This window comes from Tupaia chinensis, unplaced genomic scaffold (assembly GCF_000334495.1).
Source record: "Tupaia chinensis unplaced genomic scaffold, TupChi_1.0 Scaffold144336_1, whole genome shotgun sequence".
NCBI lineage: Eukaryota > Metazoa > Chordata > Mammalia > Scandentia > Tupaiidae > Tupaia > Tupaia belangeri.
In genome coordinates this window covers 716,048-725,338 of record NW_006204194.1, presented here as the reverse complement: position 1 = coordinate 725,338, position 9,291 = coordinate 716,048, and the positions used below count along the sequence as shown (strand labels likewise).

At 40.5% G+C, this 9,291-nt stretch overlaps 1 protein-coding gene across 1 annotated transcript in view; it reads right to left on the bottom strand.

Moving 5' to 3' along the window:
• Positions 1–1,277: 1,277 nt before the first annotated feature.
• The window catches only part of LOC102487121 (extracellular calcium-sensing receptor-like), a 37,863-nt gene continuing 29,849 nt past the window's right edge, over positions 1,278–9,291 (bottom strand). Inside the window, exon 9 of the mRNA XM_006166791.1 lies at positions 1,278–1,368. Within this exon, the coding sequence (XP_006166853.1) occupies positions 1,278–1,368 (91 nt within the window). The remainder of the gene's footprint in view (positions 1,369–9,291) is intronic.

The following is a 9,291-nucleotide window of genomic DNA, read 5'->3' as shown; positions in this document are numbered from 1 at the left end:
TTCATTGTTTATCTAGAAGTTGAATTTTACTGGAGATGGAAAGAGGAAAATGTCCGGCATTTCTCTTTTCTATGGGGAAGGACTAAGGTAGCTGAGAAACAGTGCACACCCTACTCAAAAACCAAAAATAAATAAATAAATAAAAAATAAAAAGAGTGAGGAGGGAACACCAGAATATGCAAGGACATAATGAGAAGCCTCCGAGATGTGAAGACTCAGAACGGATGTGAAGGGGACACAAAGCACTGGGCGGGATCCACACAGAGCCTGGGAGATCCTCACTGCAAGGAAAAGGCCCGCGGAGCCCCCGTGGCCCAACTGCACTGGGGGAGCCTGCAGTCCTGCTGCAATAGAGCCCACAGTCATCACAGGTCGTGAGGCCAGTGCCATTGCCCAGAGTCTAAACGGGGAACTTCCTCCAGAGAAGAAACACACACGGGGTCCGCACTCTCCCTGGGACACAGACTCCAGCCGCACGGTACCCTTGGGAGCAGCTTCGTAACGCCCTGCCATGTGGGCCCACAGCCCCTGCACCTGCACGTTCTGACTTTCCACTCCCCATGATGCCTACATGGAAGGCAGCGGAGGGCGGTGGGCAGCAGTGATGCTGCACCCCAGCCTGAAAGGTACCTTCGTCTAGGGACAGAGCGTCCACAGTCACGTGAAGTATGCACCTGGAACCTGGGGAACCAGTGCACCATCCTGCACAGGTGGAGGGCCCTGGACGCCCCTTCAGAGACCGAGAACCAAGGGCCCTGGACGACTGCGGGCCATCCCCCAGCCCCTTCTGCAGCTATCGGCTCATATACTTAGCCCCTGCAAGCAGCACCTTCAGACTCCTGGACACCCTCCTGCTGAGGTGGCCTGCCTCCTCTGTGGAGGCAATCTTTACATGCCAAGGATCTGAGGATACTGCCAGGATGAAGCCAGTACCATTGGCCTCCAATCCTCTTTAGGATGGGCCTTCACATGGGCACCTGGGGTCTGAGAACACTGGGAACCCCCCACTCCACACCTGCCACTGCATTAGCTCAGGTGACCCTACAGCCTCCGCTGACAGGGCTCCTACATGCTGCCTGTGTCCACTCCAGCATCTGAAGAAATCAGCTTGGGCACCCCTGCTGACACCAGCGGTTACTAGGTTGCCCTGGCTGGATGCTGCTTCCCCAGAAACACCTCAACAAAGATGTAGCAGCACACCCCAACAACTCAGACTGGTTACAGGCACTTGTAAACATGGCTCACATCGATTCCAAAGAAAACAGAGAGAGACTACACTACGGAACCCACCCAGGACCAGCATCAAGACACTCTACCCAAGTAGTACTATAAGGCACTTTGATGGCAATACGTTCTTCCCTGTGACATCTACTCCATAAAACGGGAAGAGTAACTGACTATACCAAAAGGTGATCAGATTGCAACACAGGGATGCAAGAAATATGAATGAACAAGGAAACACAACTCCTCCAAAGTATTTTTCTAGTAACAGACTACAAAGAAAAATAATTTATAAAATGTCACAGTTTAAAATGATCTTTAATGATGGGATTAGCAGATGGCATAATGCTTACATGCTGAACTCACACATAGTTGACCACATTTCGAGTCCTGGATCCAGTGGTTTAACCACAAGCATGGTGCATGTGCATTTGTGACCAAGATTCTCAGAGCTGACAGGAGGAGAAGGAATTGTGGTGTGACCACCACCTTGGGTGGTGATTTCTTGCTTTCTGTCTCTCTGTCTTTTGGGCAATCGCAGACATCCTATAACAAAAGTCTCTATCTCTTTCTCAGAAAAACACAATGATCTTCAAATATCATAAAAAAACAAATGAGCTGTAAGAAAATTCAGGAAAAAATTCAACAAAGTTAGAAAAACAATCTACATCTGAATAAAAGTTTAGATACCATTTTTTAAAAAAAAGAATGTCCTAGGCAGTGGTACAGGACTAAAACATAGTGATCTGCAAGGCTAGCCCACTGGAGAAGGCTCTAGGTTCACATCTGGAGACTTCCCCAAGTATGCTGAGTATGAGATATGCCCATAATCTAGGATGGCTAACGCTGGAGTATATAGAGTGCAAAGCCCTGTTGGGAGTCTTCTCTCTTTGTCTCATTAATAGAAGAAATTAGTAAATAAAGTTTTTTAAAAGAGAAACCAAACGGCAATCCTGGAGATAAAAAATTCAATAAACAGGGATCAGCAGTTGGTGTAATGGCTACGTCGCTAAATGCCCAAGTAGTCAACTGTGGTTCAAGTTCCGAACTCAGCAGCTTAAAACTCATGCCAAGTATGTATGCGTGTGTGTCCAAGATCCGGAGAAGAGAATGGAGGAAAAGGGACTGCAGCATGGTCATCCCCTCTGGGGGTGATTTCTTGCTTTCTGTTGTCTTTTTCTCAGGTGAGCACACACACCCTATAGTAAAAAGTCTCTTTAAAAAAGTTAAGTTAGGGACCAGCAGTTAGCGTAATGGCTATGTCACTGGACTCCCACGTAGTCGACCGCGGTTCGCGTCCCAGACCCAGTGGCTTAAAACTCACGCCGGGCGTGTGTGTGTGCGTGCCCAAGATCCCGAGAGGAGAATAAAGGAGAAGGGATTGCGGCGTGACCATCCTCCCTGGGGGGTGATTTCTCGCTTTCTGTCTCTCTTTCTCTCTCTGTCTGTCTGGCGAGCGCACGTGCCCTATAGCGGAAAAAAAAAAAAAACCTCTCCAAAAAAAAAAGTTAAGTTAATGGAAAACAGATACAATAAAGAGCATCAAAAATAGGCTAGATCAAGCAGTAGACAAAAATCCCTAAACTTTAAGCCTGAGCTTTTGAAAGAACCCAATCAGATAAAGGGAAAAAAGAAAAAGGAAGAGGAGGAGAAAAAGAAGAAAAAGAATTAAGAGGGCCAGTCTCTGGTGTGGTAGTTAAGGCAGCTGGTTCTCACATAGCCAATTGTGTGGTTCAAGTGCTTGACCTGGCAGCTTGAGAAACATGCTAAGCACATGTCCATGCATGCCTAGGGTTCCTAAAAGAGGGAAAAATGGGGAAGAAATGTGTGTGGCCATGACCCTCTCTTTTCTCTTTTTCACTTTCTCTCTCTCTCTGTTTCTCTTTACTTTTTTCTCCACCTCTCTTTAGCGAGGCATGCATCCTCTAACAATTTTTTTTTTAAATCAAAAGAATGAAGAAAGGCTGTAAGACAATAGAGAGGGCACAAATATTTGCATTAAGGAAGTTCCAGAAAAAGAGGAGACCAGAAAGGACAGAGAAAGCATATTTTATGAAAAAGTAGACAACACCTTCCCAAATCTTAGGGAAGTCACGGACACCCAGACTCAGAAAACACAAAGGCACCAAATAGAGTCAACCAATAAGGCACATGAGGGTCAAACCATCAAAAGTCAAAGATGGGGGACCAGCAGGTAGCGTGGTGGTTAAGGGCACTGGACTCCCACATGGTTGACTGCAGTGGGAGACTTTGACCTAACAGCTTGCTCTCTCGCTTGCTCTTTCTCTCTCTCATGCTATCCTTCTCTGGTCAAATTAAAATAGCAAAGAGGATTAGAGAAGATTTATGAAAGCATTTATAACATAAAATAACCTGGACTTTTCCAGCTGAGCATCGTAATCAGTAGAGATTGCAAAAAAGCAACCAGAGGGTTATCTCGAGAAAGACGTTGAAGGAAGAAAGAGAGACCAATCTTTGTTAGCAGATGGTATATCACAGAACACTTGGTAGGCAGGGCTGAATTGAGAAGGTTTATATCTGACTTGTGTGCTGGACATTTGCTTTTCAACAATCTGAGTAGCTGACATGTAAATATTTTCTCAAAAATATTTAAAACCATACTGTTTCTGTAGTTACAGAGTCACAAATAAGATTATACAAAATTATAAGAAATATTTTCAACATTATCTTTAAAATTCAGTATTTTGAAATTTAGAAATTTGTTTATTAATAGTCAATAACTATTGAGTGGGACCAGCAGTTAGTGTAATGGCTATGTCGCTGGACTCCCATGTAGTCAACCGCGGTTCGCGTCCTGTCTGGTGGCTTAAAACTGATGTTGGGCGTGTGTGCACACATGCCCAAGATCCCGAGAGGAGAATGGAGAAGGGATTGCGGTGATTTCTCACTTTCTGTCTCTCTTTTTCTCTCTGTCTGTCTGGCAAGCGCACGCACCCTATAGCAAAAATCTCTTAAAAAAAAAAAAAAAAAGAAAAACTATGGAGTATGAGCAAAAATGTTTTTTTTGTTTGTTTGTTTGTTTGTTTTGGAGAGATTTTCACTGTAGGGCGCGTGCGCTCGCCAGACAGACAGAGAGAGACATAGAGACAGAAAGCGAGAAATCACCCCCCAGGGGGGATGGTCACGCCGCAATCCCTTCTCCTCCATTCTCCTCTCGGGATCTTGGGCACGCACGCACACGCGCCCGGCGTGAGTTTTAACCGGGACACGAACGGCGGTCGACTACGTGGGAGTCCAGCGACATAGCCATTACGCTAACTGCTGGTTCCCAGCAAAAATGTTTTGATATGTGAAGCAAATGTTTGTGGAAAAATGTTAAAAGAAATAAAATGAGGGGCCAGCAGGTTGCATGGTGATTAAGGGTGCTGGACTCCCACATGGCCAACCATTGTTTGAGTCCTGAACCTGGTGGCTTACTTTCTCACTTTCCCTCCCTCTCTCTCTGGATAAATAAATAAATAAATAAGTTAAATAAAATAATTCTTTAAAAAAAGAAATAAAATGAAAAAGTGAAAATAAATAAATAAACAAATGGAGAAATAAAGGTAAATAAAAATAATTCTTAAAAAAATCTTTAAAAAAAGTCAAATACAGGGGGGAGACAAATAGGCCTCAGATTATTTACTGTCTCTTGGCTATTTGAAGAATCTAACCCAGACATGGATATCTGACCAAATTATACAATTTATATCAATAATATGAATGGCCAAATTAAAATAGAAGAATTGAAGAGCTCCCTGTATGCCCTGTTTTTTCAATTTGCTCTTGTGGTAGATATTGTAGCTTTAAAGACCATGAAGATGACCAGGCATGCCTTTGTTATATTTAAGGAACTGGGCTCATCCATGAATGCTTTGAGACAGTTACACGGATTTTCTTTTTATGGTAAACCAGTGCAAATCCAGTATGAAAACCAGACTCATATAATATCTAAAATGCATGACACTTTTGCTGATAAAGAAAAGGAAAAAATCCAAACTGTGGAATAGACTGCAACAACAACAAACAAAAAAACCTGGCCAGGGAACACCAAATTCAGTCACAGACAAAACCACTGACAAAGACAAGATACACAGACTGGCAAGAGAGAAACATCATGTTACCTGCAACAAATATCCCATCAGGCTAACAGCAGACCTCTCATCGGAAACAATGCGAGCAAAGAAAGAGTGAGATAATATATTCAACATGTTGAGTGAAAAAACAATTTCAACCAAGAATACTATACCAGGCAAGATGATCCTTCATATGGGAAGAGAAGACAAGAGCATTTTCAGATAAACAAAACCTGAAAGAATTTACAAATGCCAGACCAGCTCTCCAAGAAGTTCTGAAGGGAGTGCTATCCCAGGAAAACTAAAGTCAGACACACAGACCTAAGAGTTGTTAAACAGCTAAGAAAAAGGCCAGCTTAATGGTAGGGACAAGCACAGAGTTGAATGTTACCTTCTGAATTTAAATGGAAAGATCGGACCACAGCAGAAGATTAAGTACATGAGCTTGAACGGGCGAAATAGAATTTTATGACTTTCGACTAAAACATCACTGACCTGCTTTGTTTTCCAGTGTTAAGGAGTTTGTCTTTTCTTAAGTTGTGGATAGGCCTATGTACCTACTATTCAAACAGAATCCTAACCTGTTCCCTGGCTTTAAGTATTAAGCAAAGTTCTCTTAACATTTTTTATTTTGATTTATTAAAGTTAAAACTCTCTTTCTTGAAATTAGAAAGTGTATTTAAAAATACCTATTTGGTAAGCTATATAGGCTCAGCTATGTGCTATTTTATAGTATATTCATTCTATCCACAGAGTTTCATGCCTAAAGTCAACTTTTATTCACAGATATGTATACATCAGGTGAACTTACCATAGAAAGTATTTAGATTAATTAAGGTATTTTGTGAATCAATACAATGTGGGAAAGAATAAAAGAATGAAAAGAAACTGCAGAAACCAGAGATGGGTGGGAGAGGATGGGAAATGGCAGAAGGAGAGAAATAGTGGGGTTTGTATATATATAATGTGTGTGTGTGTGTGTGTGTGTGTGTGTGTGTGTACGTACAAGAAACAGGAAATGGAAAATTATTAGTTGACAATAACATGCATGTTTAAGCCACTCTACAGTGTATTCTAGCTGGAAAATCACATTTTATATGCTGTGGTGACATCCAGTGAAAGTATGTAAAATAAAGTTTTAAAAATTGGGGGAAAATAGAGAGGTGAGACATTTGTGGACACAGATATGGTTTATTATCTGTTGATGAGGATCTGTATAGTATTCTCAATTGGGCTAGACTGAGGTGTCTACTGTGCTGGGTAAAGTCTCTTTACAATCTAAATGATGTATAGCAATCAAATCATAAATAATAATAATAGATAAGTAAATTTATTTAAAAAAAAAAACCCTGTCAACAAATTAGGTACGGAAGGCACATATCTCTACACAGTAAATACCATATGTGACAGACAACCAACATCACACCAAATGTAAAAATGTTGCAAGCATTGCTTCTTCTTTTTTTTTTTAGGGGAGGGGAGAGGTTTTTTCTATAGGGCATGTGTGCTCACCGGAAAGACAGAGAGAGACAGAGAAATCACCCCCCGGGGGGGTGGGTGGGCACGCTGCAATCTCTTCTCCTCCATTCTCCTCTTGGGATCTTGGGCATGCATGCACACGTGCCCAGCATGAGTTTTAGCCACTGAGTCAGGGATTCAAACCACAGTAGACTACATGGGAGTCCGGCGACATAGCTATTACACCAACTGCTGGTCCCCCAAGCATTGCTTCTAAGAATTGGAAAAAAAATAGAAATGTCTACTATTCTTTTTTTCTTCTTTCTTTCTTTTGTTCTTTCTCATTTTTCTTTCTTTCATATTTCTTTTTCTTCCTTCCTCTCTCTTTCTTTTTCTTCCTTTATCTTTCTTTTTTTCTTTTTTGTAGAAATTTTTGCTATAAGGTGCATGCACTTACTGGAGAGACAGAGAGACAGAAAATGAGAAATCACTCCCTGGGGTGATGGCCACACTTCAATCTCTTCTCTTCCATTCTCCTCTTGGGATCTTGGGCCTGCAAACCTGCATACACTTCCAGTGTGTATTTTAAGCTGCCGGGTCTGGGATTTGAACCTCTCTTGAATACATGGGAGTTCAGCAATGTAACCATTCTGCTAGTCCCAAGATATCTACTTTCAATACTCTTTTTAAATATAGTACTGGAAGTCTTAGCTGGAGAACTTAGTAAAGAGAAAAAATAAAGTACATCCAAATTGGAAAGGAGGAAGTGAAGTCCCTGTTTGCAGATACATAATCATATATGTAAAAAATAAAACCTAAACAGTCCACCCAACTCCCTTAGAAATGTTAAACAAATTCAATAAAGTCACAGGATATAAAGTCAACATACAAAAATCAGTGGCATTATTATACATCAGTGATGAACTAGCAAGTTAACAATCCTATTTACAATAGCTACGAAAAATAAATAAGTGCTCTTTCTGTGCAGCTAACACACCTGCAAACATGGTGAATGTCCCTAGAACCCTCCAAACTATCTGTAAGAAGTGTGACAAGCACCAGCCTCATAAAGTGACACAGCACAAAAGGGAGCAAAGAGCCTCTTTATGCTCAGGGAAAGTGGCATTATGACAGGAATCAGAGTGGCTATGGTGGACAGACTAAGCCTGTTTTCTGGAAAAAGGCAAAAACTACAAAGAAGATTGTGCTGAGGCTTGAATGTGTTGAGGCAACCTGGAGATCTAAGAGAAAGTTGGCTATTGAGAGACAGAAACATTTTGAACTGGGAAGAGATAAGAGAAAGGGTCAAGTGATCCTGTTCTAAGCTTCACCTTTTGTTTTATTATGAAGATGACAAAATCTTGAGGCAAATGTTCACCTCATGTTATCACATTTGGTCTTTTTGTAAGGGATGAAGTAATCAATAAAATTCCCCTTGTGGGGAAATTTGATTCATGGGAAAATAAATAAATAAATAAAATATATGGAGTGAAACTTAACGAAAAGGTCAAAGTCATCTACAATGAAAACTATAAAACACTGATGACAAAAATTTTACATATCAAAGAATGGAAATATCTCATGATTATGGATAAAAGATTTAATATTGTTAAATGTCTATACTACTCAGGACCAGTAAATAACATAAAGATTATGTCTCTAGGGGGCGATTTCTCACTTTCTGTCTCTGTGTTGCTCTGCCTTTCCAGTGAGAACACATGCCCTATAGCAAAAATCTCTCTAAAAAAAAAAAAAGCCTATACTAATAAAGGTGGTCTAAGATTCGATGCAACTCCTATCAAATATCAATGTTTCTTTGCAAAAATGGAAAAATAAAATAGTCATAAAACTTGAGTGGAACCTCAAATACAAAGCTATAGCACTCCTGTGTAAAAAGAACAAATCTGGGTTCAAAATATTCTATAAAGCTATAGTAACCAAAATAGTAGAATATTGACATAGCAATAGACACATAGAGCAGTGAAACGTATTGGAGAGCCCAGAAATCAGTCCACATACATACAGCCAACTGATTTATTTTTCCTTCTCAGAATTTATTTATTTATTTATTTTTATTTCTTTTCTTTAAATTTATTTTTTTACATTAATTCACTATACATCATTACAGCATAGAAATGAAATTTCCACCCAAAATACACTGTATATTGGCTCAGTCAAGCACATCAACATACATGTTATCAGCAAATAATTTTCCATTTCTTATGTCTTGTATACTTTGTTTTTTTGTTTTGCCATGCTTGATTCCCTATCCCTTTCCCTCTGCCATGTCCCACCCTCCTCCCACATTGTCTCTGGTATCCATGGTTGCTTTCTATGCCTTCCCCCCTCTCATTTAATTAATTTGCTAATGAAATTAATTGGTCTAAATATTTCCAATAGCTAGCACAGCTGATATATACCTATACATGAACCCAAGTCTGACTTTAGGCATAAACCTCAGTGAGTAGAATGAACATACTATAAAGTAGTACCTAGCTGGGGCTGTATAGCTTACTGCAGTCATCAAATATGCATT